Raw genomic sequence first — 25843 nt, 5'->3', positions numbered from 1 at the left:
GATACAGAATATTCAATAAAAAAAGTATTGTGGGACTATCAGGAAGTAATTGGACTTTAAAAAGGAAAGTTTAGTGATGTCAAATAAAAAAGGAAAGTCATTTCAGAGTCATAATTTGATAATTATGAACAAATTGAATTGGTTTTATATGCACTAATGAATTATTTGCAATAAGACCTGCAATGTGTAATGAATTTGAAGAGGAAACCATACACATTTCAGCTTTATATATTTATATAGCCCTCTTTAATACAAAGCCATACTGTTTGTTTGTGTACTTTAAAATCCCAGCAACGGTAATTATATGAATCTCATGGGAAATTACTTTAAAATCAAATATTTCCTCTGTAACTGTGTCTAGTATTTTTGAAGCCTGACTTGAAGTTTCCATTCCTTCATAATTCAGAGTAGCAGTCAGTCAAAAGCAGTGCCCGAGGTTATTTTTTTCCCGTCTGATATTTCCTTACCTGACACTCAGGTATGAGCGTGCGTGCGAGTGTATAAGCGACACACGCGATCCAGCGGTGCAGCTTGTGAGCGTTTGCGAAAGAGTTTCAAACTGTCCGAATATCAAATGCGCTTTATAATCCTACGCTCAAAGTTTCTCTACATACAATATTTAGTGTGAATATCAGTCAGAGCTGGAACAGAAGGCCCTCAAGGGCCCAACGGAGAACAGGTCACTGGCATGAAAGGCTGTTTGAGTCACAAAAATGGAATGATGAGGGGGGGGACAGATGAAAAGAGACTTGAAAAATGACTTGACGGATGATAAGCCAGCCAGACAAACAATAAACAATATCTTCACTACACTAGTGAAAACATTGGTTTTTCAATGTTGCTAGACATTGAATTATTGTGCAGTGTGAATGTGCTAAAATCCTAATTAGTTAGTAATGAGTAAGTGTGATGCAAAGTCACTTGGTTACTTTGTAATTAGCAGACTGAAATCTCAAACCTGGCCACCATGTCGTCTTTTCAAGTGGTAATCAATTGAAAGCCACACTAAGGGAACATTACGACTCGAAATTTCATTTTACAGCTGCTCAGTGGTATAGCGCATTCAAGCTTTAGTTTCCTCACAATGTGCGTTAAATAGCTGATGTCGAACGCTCTTGTAATTTTGATTTGCCTCTTTAATGCAAGGCTCCCACCAGATGGAGTTATTTAGCTGGATTGTGATCTGTAATAGCACATACTCACAAGCCATTTTTAAGTAATCCAGCACTGTTTTAAACCAACAAAAAGGTCAATGCTGGAATCAAACCAAAAGAAAACTAAATCGCTTGAAAGAGGAAAAGAGATGGAGATTGATGAGACGGGAGAGAAAGCGAGTGCCAAAAAGACAAAGGGATTCTTAGGTACTCTTTTACATATGGTGTGTTTTTCCGGGATACATCAGAGAGGGTTAATGTTGTCTGTAACAGGCGGCATTCCCAGATGGAAGACTTTTAGCTGATGAACTTAATTGGCATGACATGGGCCAGGCAGCTTGCCAACTGGCCAGACCTCTCTGCAGCTGCGCATAGAGAGAGAACTTTCATCTCATTTATTTTCAAGATCCTTTCCTAGTCCAATTATGCCTTCAAAAACAACAACAACAAACACTACATTATTGTACAACCTCTTGAAAGGAATAAGTACTTTAGTTGAAAGTAAAATTCGGTCATCATTTACTCACCCTTATGTCGTTCCACACCTGTACAACGATGTGTATACATAGTTTTCTCATTACTTTTTAAATTAAAAGAAAATATCTGAGATATAGTTTTTAGTGTTGGGGTAACACATTACAAGTAACGCGAGTTATGTAATCAGATTACTTTTTTCAAGTAACTAGTAAAGTAACATTACTTTTTTTTAAGAAAAAAAAAAAGTGAAAAAGTGTTGGCCCCCTTAATGATTTTTTATTTTTTTGCATGTTTGTCACACTTTAATGTTTCAGATCTTCAAACAAATTTAAATTTAAATAAAACATAACTGTAGTTTATTACATCTGAGTTCAGTTTCTCTAGCCACACCCAGGCCTGATTACTGCCACACCTGTTCACAGTCAAGAAATCACTTAAATAGGACCTGCCTGACAAAGTGAAGTAGACCAAAAGATCCTCAAAAGCTACACATCATGTTGAGATCCAAAGAAATTCAGGAACAAATGAGAAAGAAAGTAATTGAGATCTATTAGTCTGAAAAAGGTTACAAAGCCATTTCTAAAGCTTTGGGACTCCAGCGAACCACAGTGAGAGCCATTATCCACAAATGGCGAAAACATGGAACAGTGGTGAACCTTCCCAGGAGTGGCTGGCTGATCAAAATTACCCCAAGAGTGCAGCGACGACTCATCCAAGAGGTCACAAAAGACCCCACAACAACATCTAAAGAACTGCAGGTCTCTCTTGCCTCAGTTAAGGTCAGTGTTCATGACTCCACCATAAGAAAGAGACTGGGCAAAAATGGCCTGCATGGCAGAGTTCCAAGACGAAAACCGCTGCTGAGCAAAAAGAACATAAAGGGTTTGTCTCAGTTTTGCCAGATCTTGATGATCCCCAAGACTTTTGGGAAAATACTCTGTAGTGTGATGGTCTGGGGCTGTTTTGCTGCTTCTGGACCTGGAAGACTTGCTGTGATCAATCGCAAACGCTATAAGGGTGGCCCAACCAGTTATTAAGTTTAGGGTTACACTTTTTCACACAGGGCCATGTGGGTTTGGATTTTGTTTTCCCTTCATAATAAAAAAAACTTTATTCAAAAACTGCATGTTGTGTTATCTTTGATTAATATTTAAATTTGTTTGATGATCTGAAACATTAAAGTGTGACAAACATGCAAAAAAATAAAGTAATCAGAAACGAGTAATGCAAGTTACGTAATCAGAATTACTTTTTCAAGTAAGTAGTAAAGTAACATATTATTTTTTTAATTTAAAAGAAAATATCTAAGGGAATTTTTTCGGTGTTGAGGTAACGCATTACAAGTAATGCGAGTTACGTAATCAGATTACTTTTTTGAGCTTTCATTTGAGCACACTCAAATGCTCATGAAGAAAAGCACTTCACATTCAACTGATTCATTTAAGTGGTTAAATGTACTTGCACCTCGACTCAGAATGCTTTTATGGTGCGAGATTAAAGTAAACACCGTCCACTGTGAACACTCTTGTAATTCGCTTCAACCTTTTTGAACTTTATGAATGATTATTTTAAGTTCCAAGTGGTGTGTGTGTATGAAACAGGAAGCAAGCAGAGTATGTTTCTAAAGCATGCAGTGCAATCTGCTGTTAAAAACTAAACTCAGAAATGATTCAGGAGAGAATCGCGATGCATTCAGAAAATTGCAGAATCAATCCTCAAACAGATTTATTGTCACCCCTATCAGCGAACATCCAAAATGATGTGTGCTGGGTTCAATGCGCTGTTGTATGTGTGTACATTTGATGGTATTTTAGCTGAGAGCTCACGAAGAGCTTATAAATTGTGCAGAGGAGTCTTCTCCCTTGCACCCACTGAGATCTGCTGAAAGGAGATGGCTGTTCCAATACCGAACTGTAATGGGCAACATAGTTCCCATGGTTTGTTTAGATGGCTTTGGTCCATGTTGCATTCGTATTTCAGTCAAACTGCATCAGAGTTTGTTTGGTAATAGGCCGAAACCCACTTTTTCAAGTCTTGTTTTGTTGTTTTTATTCAAACCGAACCTGACAAGTGTAAATACACCCTTACTTTTATCCATGGAACACAAAAGAAGATATTTTGCAGAATGTTACGTGTTCTTTTTTCCGTAGATGAAAACAAATGAAGACTAGATCTGTTGTGCTCCAATAGGTCTCCAGTAAGAACTTTATTGCAAGTCTATACAATAAATACAATAGATGGTTCACCCTATCTATTTTCTAAAAGCATATTAGGTCTAATTGTGAAAAATTGTCTGCTATAATCCAGAAAATCCAATGAACAGATAATGCATAGAACCAAGTGCCAAATATGGCATCTCAAAGATGCAACAATGTCAACGATGCAATAAGAGTCAACAACAATTTGACATATTTTACTTTAAAACTGACCATGTTTTAATTGAATGCAAGGGCCTCTCTGTTGACATTTGTAGTTGAATGCAAATTGCATGCAGAGTTCTTGCATTTTTTATACTTACAGACACAACAACAACTTCAAATTCCAGCAAATCCACTGAAAACCAACCAAACTGATTTCCCAAAAATATGAATCCACACTGTAGGCTTATCACAGTGCTTTTTAAATTATTTGTTTTTAACTTTCCTACACTGTAAAAGTTTTCACCAGATTCAACTTAAAAACCTAAGTTCAGCAGCTGCCTTAAGTTTTTAAGTTAAAGCAGCTTAAAACTACAAGTCATTTTAACATATTACAATAAAAATGAGTTGATATAACTTGTAAATTTAAATGGCTTCAGTTGATTTAACTTAAAATCTTAAGGCAGCTGCTAAACTTAAGTTTTTAAGTTGAAACTGGTGAAAACTTTTTACAGTGTAAATTTCCATTGCTCTCCTTTAATGTTTACAGTCTTTATAAATACATCTGTAAAAAATATAACACATTTTTCACTTTCTCACCATTCCAGGCTGGATCTCAGAGGGGATCATGGGAAGGTAAAACATGCCCTAAATAAAAGTCTGGAGCTGCTTCTCGCCGCATTGACCCACTAATGGAAAGAAATTAGGGTTATGAATTCAGAGGCCATGAGGGCTAGATACATCTGCTACAATTTTAGGATGTAACTGATTATGCTCAAATCCTGGAGGAGAGGGAATGTTGGCGCAAAGCGTCTGAGACCGCAAACGTTAGTTAAAACGACCTTTTGTTTTACTGCACCGCGTTATTGGGGTACATCCTGTACGTGTTGTTATTGCGGCCTGAAATTTCAATTCTGGATTGTTTGTGGTTGTGTGTTGTGTGTGTTGCCTTTGTTTACTGCACGCCGTGTCGTGTCCTCAGACTGAAACATGTGGCTATAATAAATCGCATAAATCCTCTTCTCTGCCTGTTAATTCACTTCCCCTATGAGTTTAAGCCGAGCTGTTTTTTAGGCCATTTAAACCACAAAACTCCCTCTGGATTCTCAAAACACGGTATCTGGAATTTTTCAGTGTTTACTCGCACTGTCTGGCCCTCAGGCGACGCGCGTACACTTTCTCTCTTCATCTTTCTTTCCTCTCTCTCATTCTGTTGATTATTTCACAAACCCTGTTTTCCTTCATGAGCTATTTCCATTCTCTCTCACACACTACATCTGGTCACAAGAACCTCCGCCTGTGCATTTTACACTTACATAATGCGCCAGAGCGAGCCAAAGAGAAAGAGAGATGGGAAATTGGAAGGAGATTAAATGTCCATTGACACCTTCATTCAGCAGCAAGTGTGTGTTCAGTGCAGTCATGTCACTGCAAAGTCAACGTGAAATTAAAACTTATTAAATTATTTACTTTATTAATAAATGTTTCTAGTCAAATGGTGCATGCTATTGTAAAGAATAAATGTTTTAGCCAGATTCTTTATGATAGTTTTTGCCTACTGTTGTAAGTACTGTAAAGTACATTGAGATGAAATCGAGTTTAACTTTTAGCATATAAGTTTGCGGTCCAATCCATTTCCAGTGTATAAACTCCTACAGTATATACATCATATAACAGAATTAAATGGTTTGTTAATGTCATTTTATGTGGATTTGAATACATATTAATACATACTGATGTCTGTTCACTATCATTCGTAGTCTCCAGCATGATACAATATGCAAATATGTCTTGCAATGTCAAAATCTCCCACTCCAATCCATCACACTTTAGGACAGCAAAGGATCGGTCATAATTTATACCATCCGTCCTCTACTTGCTATAACAGCAAGGTTATACTGTACAGCAGCAAGTGGAGATCACTGCAAATAGTGCATTCAAGTTGGGAATTCTTAAAGGGATAGTTTACCCAAAAAATGAAAATTCTGTCATTAATTACTCAACCTCAATGTCATTCCAAACCTGTAAGACCGTTCATCTTTAAAACTCAGATAAAGATATTTTTGATGAAATCCGAGAGATTTCTGACCCTGCATAGACAGCAATGCAACTACCAGGTTCAAGACCCAGAAAGGTAGTAAGAACATCAATAAAAATAGTCATTGTGACATCAGTGGTTCATTTTATCTTAATCGTTATATATTCTATCACAATTGTAAACTACTAATCGGAAATGCAATTTACACACTTTGCATCCATTGTGTCTGCAAAGTTTTCAGACTGCCTCGCCACCAACTCTGAAAATCTGGGGCTCAAAGAAAATTTATATCTCAGACTTTCTTTACAACTCGCAATTACAAATGATCTCGCGGTTCTGAGGAGGAAGTCTGAATTGTGAGGAAAAAAATCAGTTATCTGATTTTTTTATTCAATGGCAGGAATAAGCATCCATAGATTCCTTTTAAAAATTTGCCGCCAAAATTCGCCAAACAACGGATAATTGTGATTGCACCTTAAAGGGATAGTTCACCCAAAAATAAACATTCTGTCATTAATTACGTTCATTGCATTCCAAACCTGTAAGGCCGTCGTTCATCTTTGGAACACAAATTAAGATTTTTGATGAAATAACGTAGTAAGGACATTGTAAAATAGTCCATGTGACATCAGTGGTTCAGTGAAATTGTTTTTTCTTCGTGTGCAAAAAGTATCTTCGTAGCTTCATAAAATTACGATTGAACCACTGATGTCACATGGACTATTTTAACAATGTCCTTACTACCTTTCTGCAACGTGAATGTGGTAGTTGGGTTGCTGTCTGTGTAGGGTCAGAAAGCTCTTGGATTTCATCAAAAATATCTTAATTTGTGTTCTGAAGATGAACGAAGGTTGTACATGTTTGAAAAAACATGAGGGTGAGTAATTAATGATTGAATTTTAATTTTTGGGTGAACTATCCCTTTAATTATGACATTGAGTGCATTTAAATCACTTTGTTTTGATGCAAAGTGTGGCTGTACGTTTTTTACAAGAAACAGGTTTTAAACTATAACTCTGCAGCAATGTTTTATTCAGTTTATGTTTATTTAGTTTATTCAGTGCTTTGAACTGAATCGTTATATATTTTATCGCAATTGTAAACTACTAATCGGAAATGCAATCTACAGACTTTGCATCCATTGTGTCTGCAATGTTTTCAGACTGCCTCGCCACCAACTCTGAAAATCTAGGACTCAAAGAAAGTGTTTCCCACTAGCAATGTTTACTTATTGTGACATTGTGACATTGTGTTGGTGGTGCGAAATCCACATTCGGCGTAAATTTCCTGGTGGCGTGGATTCCTATAGAAGCCTTTCTCCGTCCCAGTATTAAAATATCAAAAAGGTATTGCAACTCTTTTTCTCACAATTGCGAATCTTCTTCTTGGAATACTGAGTGTACAACTGGCAAATTACAAATTATCTCAGAGTTCTGAGGAAAAAGTCTAAACTGTGAGAAAATAAGTCACAGTTAAATTTTTTTTTTATTCCATAGCAGGAATAAGCTTCCATAGATTTCTTTTAAAAATTGGCTGCAAAAATTAGCAGAACAACAGATAGTTCACCCAAAAATGAAAATTCTGTCATTAATTACCCTGATGTTGTTACAAACCCGTAAGACCTTCGTTCATCTTTGGAAACACAAATCCGAGAGCTTTCTGACCCTGCATAGACAGTAATAGTGTGTTCACACCAAACACAAAGCGAATATACACACTCTCTCTAGATTACTCACGGGATGGTTTTCATGTCACTCACGCGATCAACCAAATGTCGACGTGTCTGGGTTTACAGCTCCATCCAGAGGTCGATGAGAAAAAACCCGTTACCTGTGTTTTTCCAAACTTCTATCCATGAAAGTGCACTGGAACGGCAGTCTAACCCGTGACTTCCCACCTACTCCCAGTTCCGCGCTCTGACGTCATATAGTCCGCGAAACAACAATGGCAGCCCCTACAGATGCAGTGTTTATGCAAGTGGTACGCGGTGAAAAAATAGACTTTAGGACAATATAACGTTACATTCAAATTAATAATAATATAATAATAATAAATGCGCTCAGGCAGTTTGGCGTGACTTGCCTGGAACGCTGCAAAGTTGTGAGTCGTGGTTTAAAGTCGTGATTTACGGGCTCAAAAACCTGCCTGGAACATAGCATTATTTCTGCATTAAAGGAGTAGTTCACTTTCAGAACAATTATTTACAGATAATGTACTCACCCCCTTGTCATCCAAGATGTTCATGTCTTTCTTTCTTCAGTCGTAAAGAAATGGTGTTTTTGGAGGAAAACATTTCTCTCCATATAATGCACTTCTACGGTGCCCCAAAGTTTGAACTTCCAAAATGCAGCTTCAAAGGGTTCTAAACGATCCCAGCCAAGAAAAAAGGGTCTTATCTAGCGAAACGAGCAGTTATTTTCTAAAAACATTTACAACTTGTATACTTTTTAACCTCAAACGCTTGTCTTGCCGAGCTAGACAAGACAACCATTTGAGGTTAAAAAGTATATAAATTGTAATTTTTTTTTTAGAAAATAACCCATCATTTTGCTACATAAGACCTTTTTTTCCTCAGCTGGGATCATTTAGAACCCTTTGAAGCTGCATTTTGGAAGTTCAAACTCGGGGGCACCATAGAAGTCCATTATATGGAGAGAAATCCTGAAATGTTTTACTCAAAAAACATAATTTCCTTACGACTGAAGAAAGAAAAATCACAGATGTCACATGGACTATTTTAAAGATGTATTTACAACCTTTCTGGGCTTTGAATGTCTCAGTTGCGTTGCTTTCTAGGTTTAGAAAGCTCTCGGATTTCATCAAAAATATCTTAATTTGTGTTCCAAAGGTCTTACAGGTTTGGAACGACATGAGAGTGAGTAATTAATGACAGAAATGTTATTTTTGGGTCAACAAACCCTGTAAAAACAGGTATCAGTGCAGATGCATTGTTTGCTAAAGGTCTGTCGGTTTGTGATAGCAGGGGCGCCGCTCGCAATTTTGGGCCCTATGACAAAATATGAGTTTGGGCCCCCCCTACCACACCAAAGCAGATCTCTGGGGGCCCCTAAAGGGCATGGGCCCTTAGAATCGTCCTAACTTACCCCCCCCCCCCCCCCCCTTAGCGGCACCCCTGTGTGATAGAGTGATTTGTGTAACAAAGAGTGCGAAACATAAAGGAAAGCAGCCTTTTTGGATAAAGATCTGTAGTTTGTGACACGCTTACAGGCAGATGACTGAGGAAAGACTGTGTCGTGTTTGATAGTGCGAGACGATACTCCGATTCGAGCTGCCACAACAGGTGAAGCCTGAAGTTAATTACTGGAGAGATGGGAGGCCTGGCCACACTGATGCACTCGCTAGCAATCGGAGCTTAGTTCAGTTAAAGAATAGACCACATCTATCAGAGCAATCGATACTCACTGACAAAGGTAGTCTCTCTTTTCTTTCATTGTGTGCATGTGTGTGTTCGGTGGGCTAACGTACGTTTGTGAGCACACACATCTTACTGTAAAAATGCTAGGCATTTAATAATATAAAAATAGCTATGTGTGCATACATATGTGTGTTTTGATAATACATTTGTAGATATGCCTGAAACATTGATACTGACAATAGGTGGCCAAACGATTTATCCAAACACAACAAATCCTGTGGTACCATAATAAAAATGAAATGGTAATAACTCCCTTTGTGTTCCACTGAAGAAAAAGTCATACAGGTTTGGAGCAGCATGACAGAACAATGATGATAGAATTTTCGTCTGTTTAATAAGCAAGCTGCTCATTAATTTACAAGGTTATCATAGAGCCACTGTGACTCACCAAATAAAGAGAGTGTTTATTTGTTATTTCGCTTAATTGTTGAAGGCAGTCAGCACTAGGTGCTACACGTTGCTCATTTGTCATTAGCAGTCATAGGTGATCATTTATGCGGCGTGATTGGCAGCTGGAGGCGGGAGCGGCGGGGGTGCGGAATAATTGGAACTTCAATGCCCACAATCCCTATAGACTGCACACCGCCCTCCACAGCGCCCTCAGCCAATCAGCGGCTGCGAACGCCGCGATAGGTCCATTGCAGCCTCTGATGTCAAGGACTAACGTGGGTCTATGAAGCTTTGGTTGGTTGGAACGGATAAGTCGCTATGGCCAATCAGAGAAGCGCTGGAGAGTGCTCAACAGCCGCGAAATTTTAAGGTGGTCTGCAGAAAGGTGAGGGGACTGATTTATCTCGTGTAATTAGCTCTTTTAATATTTAAATAACGTCTATTATATCTGAAACACGTATAAATAAGTGGAGCAAATAACATTCAAGAGTCTGGTGATATTTCTGTCCGTATTTACGTTGTTTCCTCGCTTTATTTAGGTAAACACAACAGCGAAAGCTGTCAGGACACTCGCCAAACTTTGTTCAGCAGCCTCATCATCTTTTATAAGCTTTTAGAAGTTTCTATTTAAAGTATTTATAAAATATATCTTGTGTACAATATATAATCGTTTCTATTAGGAGTTATTGACATTTTATCACATTGTTTAGGAACAAATGCTGATTTGAATCAAGTGTGAGTGTGAATGTGAATTGGATGCTGAATTTGATTAGTTGCTGTAAATGGTGTTCATACAGGTATGTTTACGAATGAAATGCATTTATACTATAGAAGGTTTGCACTTATGTCACGATTTGGTCAGTTACCCGGATACATGGCCATATTGGCGATACTCAGATGTAAACAGCATGGATTGCACGGTTAATGTACTATTGAATACGTTGTTCCGCTAATTTATGCTGTCTAAACCACGGAGAAAAACATGTGGAAGCTGCTAAATCATATAGAGAAGGACTTTGTAAGCAGGAAAGTGTGGTAAAGATACGTGTAAGTAGTTTTAATTAAGATATTAGCTTAATATTTCAACTACCCGACCGAAAATTATAAGAACAAACATGAATGTTGTCAAGATTCTTGCCCTGGATATCCTGGTTCAGTTTGGTCAACCACAAATGCGTTTTGTTCCCCAGACATTTTTTTGCACTCTTCTCCTTAATTTATGACGACTTTTGGCAGTCTATAGTGCTCCAAATGTTTTTCCCGGTCCAGTTGATTAGTACAGCCCAAAACATGACAATAATTGATCATTTTAAGCAACAGTAATCAGCAAGATATGCGTGTTTCATTCGGTTCAGTGGCATTGTTTATGTTCAGTGCTGCCAATATGGCCAATCGATGACGTTTCGTGAAAACACTCTATGATATTCATATATAGATAATATTTCAAAATGTAAAAATGACTTTAACTTAGTGTAAATACAGCTGTTGTTATATATGATTATCCAATTGCTCTTCCCCTAATTTTCCTGTTATCTTATTTCAGGTCTTACTTCGAACCTGTTGACCTCTTACCTGGAAACCATTATGCAGAAGCCCAACCAGTTCAGGGCAGATTATCGTCTCGTCGGTCATTTCCATGATGTCTGTTTATACTCAGCCAGCTTCATCACGTATCAGTAAGAGGCTGAAGGAAGAGAGTTGTGTGAATAATTACCTGTCTAATCCGCGCAATTAGATAACGCCGATTAGGGCAATCCCTGACCGGAGAGGTGTCGCAGACAGAGGGATGACTAACAAGGGACGCCTCTGAGATCACACTAATATAATGGAGGAGAACGAGAGAGTGATGAAGAGATGTGGATGATACTGGTTATTAAAATGACAGAAATTCGCTGATGTGTCTTTTCAAGCACACAAACAAGCGAAGTGAACATGTTCTGGATAAATCAAGGTCGTAAGTATTGCAATCACAACTAAATTTGCCAATTTATTTTCTCAGAGGACAGATAAATACTCGTCTGTCGGTGGCGAACGTGCAAATATGGGGTCGGACACACGCAGTGCTTTCACGGAATTGCTGGCAAATTGAATCATTCCCCATCTCTCTTTTTCTTACTTTTTTCCACATCCCTTGTTTTCTGATTTGTTTCTCCCCTGAGGCAAATTTAATTGCTCAGAGGTTGCTCTTTCAAAGCCCAGGAGCCTTATTTGTGATTTCAGTTACGCTTCATTGAAGTATGAATTTTGTCGGCGATACTTCTTCCAAAATTCCTTTGGAAAAGTAAATTGAGACAAATGAGACAACTGTTGATATATGGTAAGTAAAGTAAATAACAATTAACCGTAATTCTTCAAATATAAAAGACTTGCAAAAATAAATTTATATAGATATACAGTGTTTTCACAACATGTCATCAATTGGTCATATTGGCGGCACTGAACGTAAACAATGCCACTGAACCGAAACACATATTTTGCTGATTATTACTGCTGAAAATGGTCAATTATTGTCATGTTTTGGCTTGTACTAATTGGTCAGACTGGCAAAAACATTTGGAGTACTATAGACTGCCAAAAGTTACAAATCAAGGAGAAAAAGACGGCTTTTGTGGTTGGCAAAACTAAACCAGGATTTCCAAGGCAGGAAATCCTGGCAACATTCATGTTTGTGCTCCAGTCAGGTAGGTGAAATATTAGGCTAATATCTTAATTAATACTGCTTGTATGTATCCTTATCATCTATTAACTTTAGTTTGTCAAAATATTGCGCCCTTTCCTTACTAAGTCCTTCTCTATATGATTTAGCAGCGTCAACACGTTTTCTCTGTGGTTTAGACAGCATAAATTAGCAGAACAATGTATTCAGTAGTACATTAACCGTGCAATCCATGCTGCTGTTTACATCCGAGTATCTCCAATATGGCTGTGCATCCGGGTAACGGACCAAAATGTGATGTAAGTGCAAACCCTATTTAATAATATGGACTTTGAAGAATTTGATGAGTAATTTTTGAGTGCATACTGAAATCTCTGAATTTTGATTGCAGACTTGGCAAATCTGAGCACATTTTGAGGCAAACACATGAGAGATTACTGTGGTAAGTGGGGTCTTTTTATCTCGGTCAAAAAACATAAGCAGACTATTAAGCAAATCAAATCTGGCTTCTAAGAAAAACAGCTAAGATATCTAATTCATGTTTTTCCCCCTGTAGGTGTGTATTTAATGCAACGCCAACAAGAAATCCTGTATCATTGGTTGTACGCACGTATTGGTGTCTATTTCGGTCTCTATCTCTCCGTCTATCTATCCTCTATCTATCTCACCCAGTCCACCTTAAGTGCAGCTTGAGCAGGCTGTCGTGTTTGTGTTGAAGCCAACAGGCACAATATATTACAGTCTAGGGCTCGCTGCTGAAAAGCCTGCTGGATCTTCCAGTGACCTGCTGTTCTTTCCTGCTTTCCTGTGTGTTTTTTTCTTCCTCTCTAGATTTAGATTAAAAACAAAGCCCGTTCCTCCTTCTACTTGCCTTCTTAGACCTCAGCAAAGAAGCCCTGTAGTTTTGAGGTACTGTTTCAAGCTTGGAAGACTCGAATGGAGATACGTGTTTGTTTTTGTAGCTTGTTGGGGACATTTGCAGAAGGACAAGACTGGGGACAGCTGGACGTGATTCTTTGGAATTCCCTGCTCCTCCCGGTCCCCTGGTCTGTCAGACTGAGAGCCGGACAGTAAGGGAGTGGGACGTCAGGGAATTCTTGGGGGAAGTGTGAGTAAGGGGATCTGTTTTAGGAAGACCCTTCATCGGATGCACTGACAGCCTTCTGCAGCTCGGAAAGAACAGAGCCAGGTTCCCGAGCTCGATTCGGGGATCTGTCCCCTGGTGGCGGGGGGACGCAGGAGTACGGAGGGTCAGCGCATTGACTGTCAAACCGATAGCCGGCATCCCTCCGGTGACCATGTACCCGCAGGGTAGGCACCCGGTAAGTGCTACGCTCACTCGTTCTCCTACATCCTTGACAAACGGGACAGATGTCTCCTCAGACTTTCAGTTGCACGTACGCATATTCATCTTTACCCAGGTGTCCTCAAGAGCCAGCTGATAGAAAGTTGTGTGGGAGGAATCAAACACAATGTGTGTCTGAATTAGTTTGTGTAATAAACCTTTCTCAACGCCCCCTCTAATAGATGTCATGGTGCGTTTGGGTAAATCTAGAGTGGTTTAGATGTTATATACGTGTGTCTGTATGTGGGTGGGGTTGGATAGGGCTCACTGTGGGAAGTTTATTTGTTATCTGTGGCCAGCTTTTGGTTTATTGATGTTTTTAGAATCTGAGGAATCTACCATACATTGCAGCCTGTTTTAAATGTGGTTTGGCGTACAAGTCTGAACTTGTAATATATGACAGTACAAGGCATCAGATGTGTTCATGAATGAATGAAAGGTCCCTTGAGACTGATTTAGTGTGCATGTTGCGCACTCGTCCCATAGACTTCCAGTGTAAGGGTGAAATTCACAAAAATGTCAAGAAGGATCCAGAATGAGGCATATTTCTTTTGAAAATCTAAAGAAAAAATATTTGTGAACCTGGACCACAAAACCAGTCATAAAGGTACATTTTTGGAAATAGAGATTTATATTTATGGTTTGTTACGATAGGACTAAATGTGGCTGAGATACAACTATTTGAAAATCTTATTTAGATTAAGATAAAAATAGTCAATTTAACCCTTTCCCTCACTTTTTTTTAGACCTCAACAAAGAGCCCAATGAATGTCTTTATTAAGGAATGAAAAGACTTTAAAGACAGTTTGTGTGAGATTCACCCTTGCGTCATTAAATGTCTAGAATATGTCACATTTCACCAAAAAATAAAGTATAAATACAATTAAAAAAAACTGGCTTAGCGTAAACAAAATTTTAGGACCATTTTTGCATTCGAGTCAGCTGATTTTATTATTATTATTATTATATTTAGAAACAAAGATCATTTTAGAACAGTTTTTGCGTGACAATTATATATTTTTCTTTCTTTTAATATGGTGGTGAATTATGATATTTCTTAAGTAACAATTCACTCCTAATAACTGTCAATGGATTTTAAAAAATGTATTTCTGTGGAAACACAAATTCTTACTATACAGCTTACATTTTTTTAAATATTCCTTTTTCCGTAATATTCTTTAAACAAGTATACAGTCATGTCCTGAGGTTCCCAGCCAGAGTGATTGAATGTAATTTATAATGATACAGTGAACAAACTCCAAAGGACCAGTGAAATCTGCAGCCAGGTTTTATTTTTACCCTCATGGCCTGTGAAACATGACCTGCACAAGTAAAAAGGTGTGAGAAAGGTCTCTGTGTGTAACCAAGCATAAGCATTGCCTTTTGTGCTTGCACCTTTTCTTGTTCTGTAACTTTTTAAGAAATCTCAGTGTTCGTGAGAATTCTGTTCTTAAAAAACACATGCTTAGAACAGCTTTTTTATTAGCGGATCTAGTTAAACCAAGCATCACTTACATTTGCTCATACTTAAGCTTCTATATTTGCATTGATGATTTCATAAAGAACCTTTAACATTCATAGAACATTTGCATTGCACAAAAGATTCTTTTTAGTCAAAAATATGCTTTACATTATTAAAATGTTCTTTACACTATAAAATAAAATGGCTTTTTTAAGAACTGTTCACTGAAAGGTTCTTTGGGGAGCCAAAGATGGTTCTTCTATGGCATCACTTAAAAAAACATTATTTGTAACCACCCTAGCATTGCATTTACTTCAAGCATTATAATTCTGTCTCAGCATGCTTCAGTCAACGTTTTACCAATCGGACTGGTCCATCAGTAGTTTAGTTTGACAATTCAACATCATTCAGTGCAAATCAGATGGAGCCTGTTGGTGTGAAATGAGTGTGTTGGAGTCTGCACATACCTGCCTATCGAAAGGGTTAAGGCCTGATTTGCAAGGCAAACTGCATCGGGAGAACTGGTAATTGGTTCCACTGGATTTTTGTGGTTAGTGTTATCTGAAGCAGGGGGATTGGAAGGTGGAATGAGAGAAGGGTTACAGCTCTCCGTGCTTCTGAGCCAAAAACAATAACAATAAAAAAAGCAGAGCAGGGAAAGCTCATAATCCGCTGCAGCCACACCTTCGGTTTCCGACTGTTACAGAACACAAACTTCCAAGGTTGATCGAATACACTTAACACTTTGTTTTTAAACCTGAAGATGGAGAGTTTAGATGGTGATGCTGGTATTTAGTTATCATTTAAGAGTGAGAAGTCCATAGATGTCATAAGCGAGGCGTGAGAAACATGAACTCTCTCCACTGGAGGTCTGGATATGTTGGACATGACAAGGAGTTTGAGAACCTGATACAAATAAGAGGCCGTAATCTGAGTGTTAGCGCACGTAGCACATGAGGCATTGGTGTGTTTGCACTATCGCTAATAGTACCTGTGTTTACAATGTGTGGATTTATGGGTGTTTTGTAGGCAGGTGCTGGTGTGTTTTGTGCCAGGGTGTGAACATTTATATGGATACTAAAGATGGCATGTAGAGAAAATTCTGTTCAATATAGCTGTATAAGATTTTTACTTTTGGTGTAGACGGGTTACTTGTTTAAGGGTTACTGTCTCATTTTTAGATGATTACTAAGGATGGTAATTGTGAGGAATGTATTCTGATGCCTTATAACCATTTCTTTTCCATTAGCAGTTCCTTTAGTAAGCACTTTCGAGGAAAAAATATTTGAAAGTACTTACTGCGTTTACTGCCCTCAGGTGTTTTTAATGTAGTGCAGTGTAATAACTCAGACATGTATTCCATTTCATATTTATTGAATTCTTGCAAAATGTGTTTATCTTGACCTTTAATGACTTTATACGACTTGACATGAAGTAACAGTCCTTGGTTCATTTTGTTTCAATGTTCAGTAAGAGTCAGAAAAAGTAACTGCTCATTCATAAGTGTTTATAATAAGGACTACACTTATCAAACCATATAGGGTGGGAAAATAAATTGATGCATCACAAATCGAGAAATGATTCTGCATTGATTTTCCGAATGCATTGGGATTCTCTCGCGAAGCGATTCTGAGGTAAGATTTGAACAGCAGATGGCACTGCATGCTTTAAAAACGGCCGTACTGCGCTTGCTTCCTGTTCCTTACACACACTTGAACCTAAAATAATCATTTATAACGTTCAAAAAGGTTAAAGCAAATTGCAAGGGTGAGCATTTGAGTGTGCAGTTAAAAACTAGATTAGAGGGCCACCTGTTGTTAAAAACTAAGCTCAGAATCGATTCCAGAGAGAATCACAATGCATTCGGAAAATATCCAATTCATGATTTATCGTCGCAGCCCTAATACCGTATGTTTTTGATTTACTAAAAAGAACCACTGCATAAGATTCATTAGCTGCGTTTCCATTACAGATTTGCGCAAAACTTCAGCGATATTTTATAAATGTCGATAAACTATTGCAAAACGACTAAAAGGCATTGTAAATCTAGGGTTATCCAAGCATTAATGGCAAGGAAAGCCCATTATACTTGAGAGCGTCCACATATAAGGTGTTTATTGGAGGTTATAGTACATTTAAAGAATGATCATGTGACTTTTACGTACACCAGGTGACCTGTAAATGCGAAAAAATGGTTTCCATTGCAGTTTCGCGAAATATTCTCCTTTTCAATTTACCTGAAAAACCACCTCATGCAAGGGTAAAAACTTTTTTGCGATATATGGGAGTTTCCACGAAATTGACGTGTTTCCATTGGGTGTATTTTCAGTTCGCAATTTGAAAGGTAATGGAAACACAGCGTATGTTTAGGAATCAGAATGTAATAGGGCACTGTTTGTGCTTATTTAGTTTCACTAAAAAGCAGCACTTGTTTGGAAATCAGACTACAATGCTTGCCCTGCATGTTTTTAATTCATTATTATTGACTTAAATTCAGATTCATATGTTCGGAAATTGGAGTAGATTTAATAAAACAAACCAGCTCATGTTAGTCAGTAAGAAACTGGGAAGCAATAATAATTTTAATTCAGTAACCAGTTTGTAAGGAGTCATGCATTTAGGAATTGGACTACTGTTACACTGAATGCATTTGATTCACTAAAAATAGTTTATTTGTTGAGGAATCAGACAACATGGGTCACACATTTTGTATTAGAATTCTTTAAAGATTTGGCTCATGATATTTATTGTTTCAGAATTTAACTAATTGAAAAATGCACAGTTCTTACCATAACTGAAAGTCATGAAAGTCATTCACTTCTGCGACTTATAATGGCACTTAAAAATGTGTCTTGCTTTCCAGCTCTTGATCATAGATGATTATATCTGCTTTGATTATTAATTAATGGCAAAGACTTGATTCTCTGTCATTTTTTATGACAGAGTCTTCAGTACCATATTCATGCATGTTTTATAGTGTGTTATTGTGTGTATGTGTGTATGTGTGTATGAGAGTGAATGCCAGCTTCTGTTGCACTGATGTGGTGGCCAAGCGAAAATCGTAGCCAAATTTCTGGCCACAGAATTCACATATGCTCTTTTAATGAGCTGATAGTTTGAGCTGGTGTGCTCTTCTTTGCTCATTTTACTCACAGCTGTTTTGTTTTAATACATCTTTTTATTCTGGCCACATTTGGATGTTAAACTTGGTTGCAGGTTTCATATCTTCACAATGTTTTATTATCACTCTATCAAACACATATGAAGACCTTCTTTCTTTTTTCCTTTAGGCTCAAACCATTGCTGATTTACTCTCTAAAGTATAAAAGCTGTTTTCTCTGCCTGCCAATCCACAGTTCCTAATCCAGTATTGGACGGCGATGGCTTTTGCTCGGCCTCACAAAGCGAGCCACTCCAGAGCTGCATTGTCAGTAAGTCGCCAAGATAGTCCGAGCAGCCACCCGACGTCCCAGCATTCAGTGGGGTTTCAGATTGGGTAAAAGCCACAGGAATGATTGGCAAACGTGGAACGACTTTCTCTCAGATCGTTTAATTAGGGTGTGACACCCAGTTCAAGGTGTACCTGCTAAACTCCAACACCTCAGTTGCATCCTGGGAATTCCAGGAGTTTGTGGAGACAAGGTCTTGCAGGACTGGGCAGGAAAAAAAAGCTTTGTTTTTTAGAAAGCGAGATCACACACACACACACACACACACACACACACACACTCACACATTCGCCCAGATCCCCCCGAGATCACACTGACACTTCTCTTCCTCCCTCTCTCTGGTGATCCTCATCTATTTGTGCGCCTTTTTGCACTAAATATTTCACCAGCAGATGATTATTTCATGGATGTCTCTATCCCAGCCTGTCTGCGAAGATGCGAGCGGAAAAACGCTTCGTAGACGTCTCGGTAGCCTCTTTCACATGTCTCTCTCTCCTCCTTCAAGCCGATTTAAGTCACTGTGTCCAAAATAGCAACTCCAGCCGTGATATATGAGATGATCAGAGTGGGCGATTGGGAGAGATTTCATTTCCCACCATTGTTATGGGATCTCTCCCCCTTTGACCTCCCTCAGAAGATAATCTCCAGTAATTCTAGGCTAGCCTGCTGCAGCTCGTCTAAATTGTGATTGACTAGCCGCTGTCCCACATGGCTCGCTGTCTGCCTCGTCCCCCTCCGTCCAGATTAACTGGATCAGTTTTGGATTTCAGGATTCCCCCTCCTTCTGTCTGACACACACTGTTGTGTCTAAACAGATGCTCTTACCCAGGTTTCCTCTTTGTTTATTTGCATATGAGTTTTGCACATATCTTTGTTGCAGGGTTTAATACAGTCCAAACAAATATTTGTTTCAACTAAAGCAATAAAACAGGCTTTATCTCTTGATTATTTGCAGTGTTAATTACATTTGCTTATACCTAATATTAACACTGTTTCAAAACCCATTCTGCACCATTTGTGCTGCAGACATGTATGATATCTCAAATTTTGCAGCTTGTTGGAGCTTCTGAACTGGATAGCAACACCCTAGAAATGGTAGTCAACACCCGGTTAATTACCCAGAACACGCTATTATAACTTTATAACAAGCGACCTGGAAAGCACTCACAACAATGTAGTAATTGTATAGCATCACCCTGGAAATTACCCACAACATCTGAGAAACACTGCATAGCAACACCCTAGAAACGGCAATCAACACCTGGTAGTCAAACAGTAGCAACATCCTGACTGCACAGCAACACCCCAGAAACCACCCTTAACATCTGAGAAACACTGCATAGCAACACTCTAGAAACAGCAGTCAACACCTGGTAGTCAAACAGTAGCAACATCCTGACTGCAAAGCAACACCCTAGAAACCACCCTTAACATCTGAGAAACACTGTATAGCAACACCCTAGAAACAGCAGTCAGCACCCGGTAGTCAAACAGTAGCAATATCGTAATGACTGCATAGCAAATTACCTGGAAACCACAACACCTGAGGAACTGCATACCCAACACCCTGTCATAACTGCTTAACAAGTGACCTAGAAACCACTCAAAACAACCTAGTAATTGCATAGCTACACCCTGGAATTTACCCACAGCATCCGAGAAACTGCAAAGCAACACCCCAGGAACCACCCTTAATGTCTGAGAAACACTGCATAGCAACACCCTAGAAACAGAATTTAACACCCGTTAGTTAAGCAGTAGCAAACTTCTAATGGCTGCATATGCAAATGACCTGAAAACCACCCACAACATCTGAGGAACTGCATAGCAACACCCTGTTAACCACCCAGAACACCCTATCATAACTACATAACAAGTGACCGTGAAACAACTCACAACAGCCTGGTAATTGCATAGCAACACCCTGAAAACAACTACCAGCATCTGAGCAACTGCAAAGCAACACCCCAGAAACCACCCTTAACATCTGAGAAATACTGCATAGCGACACCCTAGTCAAAAACAGTAAACAGTAGTCAATATCTTGTTAACCACCCCCATCAGCTATATAGCAACATCCTGATGACTTCATAGCAAATTACTTGGAAACCACTCAAAACAACCTAGTAATTGCATGGCAACACCCTGGAAACCACCCACACCATCTAAGAAACTGCATAGCAACACCTTAGGAACCACAGAGCAACACCCTGTTAACCATCCAAAGCACTCTATCATAACTTCATAACAAGTGACCTGGAAAGCACTCACAACAAACTAGTAAATGCATAGCAACACCCTGGAAACAACCCATTACATCCGAGCAACTTCAAGTTAACACCCCGGAAACCACCATTAACATCTGAGAAACACTACATAGCAACACCCTAGAAATGGTAGTCAACACCCAGTGAACCACCCAGAACACCCTACCATAACTGCATAACAAGTGACCTGGAAACGTCACAAAATAACCTAGTAATTGCATAGCACCCTGGAAACTACCCACAACATCTGAGCAACTGCATAGCAACACCCCGTTAACCACCCAGAACACCCTATTACTAGGTTGTTGCACTCACAACAGCCTAGTAATTGCATAGCAACACCCTAGTAACCACCCATAACATCTTAGAAATACTGCATAGCAAAGCCACCCACAACATCTGAGGAACCACATTGCAACACCCTGTTAACCACCCAGAACATCATATTATATTTGCGTAATTGAAAACACTCTGGCTTTACATTGAAAACTGCACATTTCCTTAAGAAAATGTAAAAATGTAATGTTAATCATGGAATTCTTCTCTGGCTACATTTATATTTTTACGAGATGTTTCCTGGTTGTATATTATTGTGTTGTTGCGAGAATCTCCTATGATCCTCTGAGTTCTGGCCCTGTGTGTTTAGTGTTGCTTTCAGGACAGTTACTGTACACACACACACGTGTTTGACTGAATGAGGGTCAGTAGGGACATGACGACGCCCCCCCTCTATCCCCACACAAACACGGTGGTGTGTGTACTGAACTCATCCAGTCAGCTGTGCGCCTGCAGCTTAATTACTCGAAAGCTCACGGAGTGTCTGACCTCCACCGTTAGCCTAATTGAAATTTAATTGAATTTCGCTTGTCTAGACTAATTAAGCTCCTACTGAAACCGCCAATCTTCAGCCGCTCGCCGGACACCGAGCTTCAGAGAGAAAACTGGAAGCCCGGAGGAGCGCAGGACAAAGGCGGCCATTTTAGGAAGCAGCTGACAGAATGGGAAACGTGTTTAAAAATAGCAAAGGAAAGGACTCGGGTCTTAATGAGGAGGAGGAGAGGTTGATACGAATACAGTTGGATCAGATTAGAGCACGCAGGTCTTGCTACTGCTATTAGATGGGCCTGTGTGTAATTAGCATGTTTTCAGATGTGGATTGGAGGGAAAATATGCAGGTATAGCAAGGGTATAGTTTGTGGTTTACTTAGGAAATGTGCGTTTTGTAATAACTTAATGTCCTGGGAATGTGTAGAACTTTTGGAATGACTAAAATAAAATTTAGAATTTCTGGTACAGTTTCCATGCAATGATTCATTCTTGAGATTGGGAAGCGCATTTGTGGCTACCAAGAGTTAGGGTTAAATCTTGTGAGGGCGTTTTGCAGAAAGAAGGTTACCATGACCCCGTAGAAGTGCTGTTGTTATCAAATTTTCTCTCCTCCCTTGCCAAAAATGCATGTAGCGTTTGTAGTGAGGCCAAGGTCAAAGATAATGCGATGGGAGCACTTTTTCAATTTTATTTCAATGAGTCACTTTCGGTACATTAATTTAACCAGTCCAATCTTCCAGCACAGAGCGATGGCTGTTTACTGATTAATAAGCCATCTCTTTCTCTCTCTCTCTCCTCAGGTACCTCTGCAGCCTGGACAGTCATTCAAGTTCACGGTGCTGGAGACTCTGGACCGCATTAAAGAGGAGTTCCAGTTCCTTCAGGCTCAGTACCACAGGTCAGATCATATGAGCTGATTTACTCCCAGTATGTGAAAGGCGTTTGATTATTTATAAGTCTCTTCCTACAGGCTAATAACTGACTCGATGTGTATTGAATTAATGTTACTGTATTATACAGCATATTATACAGCAGTGTGACATCAACATTTTAATGGCATCCATTGAATCTACACTCAGAATTACCAGAATTAATGAGAACTGACTTAAAGTAGTGATACTGCTAACTTGAACACATTTTCAGTGTAGCTTTTCAAATAAAAAGCTACTTAGCAAACTGAAACAATTATCAGATAACTGCTTAACTGTCCTGTTATGCTGTAAATAGCATTGGAAAAGTTTGATTAATTTAAGTAATTTTAATTAATTAGTTTATTTCTATTCCTCTACTTGAATTAGTTTGTTCTGATTCATTTAAGTGAATTGTATTATTCTGATTCATTTGAGTGAATCAGGGTTGTGTCTCCTAAAAGCATCTTTGGCTAACTATGGTTGCAAGTTTTATTGAACTCTATTGGTAAGAAATTGTGACCATAGTTGCATTTGGGAAATCTACCCCAGTTTGGTTTGATTTCTGTAAGTGAATTGGGATTTTTTTTTTTCTGATTTCATTCAAATGAATTGATTCATTAATTAAATTAATTTGAATAAATTCATTTGTTTTGATTGTCGGGTTATTCTGATTCCTTAAACTGAGTTGGGTCATTCTGATACATTCAGTTGAATCAGGTTTTTTTTATTCTTGTAAGTAAATTAGTTTGTTCCGATTCATTTCCTTTAATTGGTTTATTCTTATTTATTGAAGTAGGTCTGATATGATTAACTGGTTATTCTGATTCCTTTCAGTGTGTTAGATCATTCTGATTCCTTTTAAGTGAATTCATTTTTTCTGATTCCTTTTAAGTGAGTTTGATCATTCTGATTCATTTAAGTGAATCAGATTGTTTTGATTTCTGTAAGTAAATTTGTTCTGATTCATTACATTTTATTTACTCTTATTCATTGAAGTGTATCAGTTTGTTCAGATTTATATAAGTGAGTTGGATCGTTTTAATTAAAGTAAATTGGTTTGACTTATTGAAGTGTATCATTTGTTCTGATTTGGATCATTCTGATTCTTTTACGTGAACTAGTTTATTCCGATTAATTTAAGTGAGTTCGATCATTCTGATTCATTTCAATGTTTCAGATTGTCTTGGTTTCTATAAGTTACTTTATTCTGATTCATGAAATTTTATTTACTTATTCTTATTCACTGAAGTATATCGGTTTGTGGTTTGCTATGATTCACTTAGGTAAGTTGGGTCTTTTGATTCATAGAAATGTATTATTTGTTCTGATTTATGTAAATGAGTTGGATCATTTTGATTCATTTAAATTAATCAGTTTTTCTTGATTTCTGTAAGTGATTTACTTTGTTCTCATTCGTTAGTCTTTGAAGTGTATCAGTTTGCTCTGATTTGTTTAAGTGAGTTGGTTCATTTTAATTCCTTTAAGTGAGTCAAATGGTTTTGATTCTTGTAAGTAAATTTGTTTGTCTTGTTTCATTTAATTTAACTGATTCATTTAAGTGTTTTTTTTTCTGATTCATTTAAGTGAATTGATTCCTTTTTATTAAATTCAATGAATGATTTCTTAAAGTGAGTTGGGTCATTCTGAGTCATTCAAGTGAATCAATCTGTTTTGATTCTTGTAAGTGAATTATTTTGTTCTGATTAATTTAATTTGATTTATTCATATTTATTGAAGTGTATAGGTTTGTTGTGCTCCATTTAAGTGAACAAGTTTATTCTGATTCCATTAAGTGGATTAGATCATTCTGATTCTTTTAAATGAATTACTTTATTTTGATTCATTTAAGTGAATCAGATTGTCTTGATTCCTGTAAAGTAACTAGTTTGTTTGGATTAAATTGGTTTTTCTTGTTTAATTTAATTTAATTGATTCATTGAAATGTATCAGTTGTTCTGATTCATTTAAGTGAGTTGGATCATTTAGATTCAAGTGAATCAAGTGGTTTTGATTCTTGTAAGTAAATTGGTTTGTCTTGTTTCATTTAATTTAACTGATTCATTGAAGTTTTTTTTTCTGATTCATTTAAGTGAATTGATTCCTTTTTATTAATTTCAATGAACAAATTCTTAAAGTGAGTTGGCTCATTCTGAGTCATTCAAGTTAATTGATTCTTGTAAGTGAATTATTTTGTTCTGATTAATTTAATTTGATTTATTCATATTTATTGAAGTGTATAGGTTTGTTGTGATCCATTTAAGTGAACAGGTTTATTCTGATTCCATTAAGTGGATTAGATCATTCTGATTCTTTTAAATGAATTACTTTATTTTGATTCATTTAAGTGAATCAGATTGTCTTGATTCCTGTAAAGTAACTAGTTTGTTTGGATTAATTTTTTTCTTGTTTCATTTAATTTAATTGATTCATTGACGTGTATCATTTGTTCTGTTTCATTTAAGTGGGTTGAATCATTTAGATTCCTTTAAGTGAATCAAGTGGTTTTGATTCTTGTAAGTAAATTGGTTTGTTCTGATTCATTTAATTTAACTGATTCATTGAAGTGTTTTTTTTTCTGATTCATTTAAGTGAATTGATTCCTTTTTATTAATTTCAATGAACAAATTCTTAAAGTGAGTTGGGTCATTCTGATTCATTCAAGTGAATCAGTCTGTTTTGAATCTTGTAAATTAATTAGTTTGTTCTGATTCATTTAATTTGATTTATTCATATTTATTGAAGTGTATAGGTTTGTTGTGATCCATTTAAGTGAACAAGTTTATTCTGATTCCATTAAGTGGATTAGATCATTCTGATTCTTTTAAAATGAATTATTTATTTTGATTCATTTAAGCGAATCAGATTGTCTCGATTCCTGTGAAGTAACTAGTTTGTTTGGATTAAACTGGTTTGTCTTGTTTCACTTCATTTAATTGATTCATTTAAGTGTATCATTTGTTGTTCTGATTCATTTAAGTGAGTTGGATCATTTAGATTCTTGTAAGTAAATTGGTTTGTTCTGATTCATTTAATTTAACTGATTCATTCTTATTCGTTTAAGTGAATCAGACTT

At 37.6% G+C, this 25843-nt stretch overlaps 1 protein-coding gene across 2 annotated transcripts in view; it reads left to right on the top strand.

Annotated features, from left to right (window-relative positions):
- Window positions 1–13280: 13280 nt before the first annotated feature.
- The window catches only part of tle2b (TLE family member 2, transcriptional corepressor b), a 68744-nt gene continuing 56181 nt past the window's right edge, over window positions 13281–25843 (top strand). For both annotated transcript variants that reach the window (XM_073844852.1, XM_073844851.1), the window contains exons 1-2: window positions 13281–13830; window positions 22660–22757. In XM_073844852.1, coding sequence (XP_073700953.1) covers window positions 13807–13830; window positions 22660–22757 — 122 coding nt within the window. In that variant the 5' untranslated portion in view covers window positions 13281–13806. The remainder of the gene's footprint in view (window positions 13831–22659; window positions 22758–25843) is intronic.

The sequence above is a fragment of the Garra rufa genome, chromosome 7 (assembly GCF_049309525.1).
Source record: "Garra rufa chromosome 7, GarRuf1.0, whole genome shotgun sequence".
Taxonomy (NCBI): Eukaryota; Metazoa; Chordata; class Actinopteri; order Cypriniformes; family Cyprinidae; genus Garra; species Garra rufa.
The sequence above is the reverse complement of the archived record's forward strand: the minus strand, read 5'-3'. Positions and strand labels throughout refer to the sequence as shown.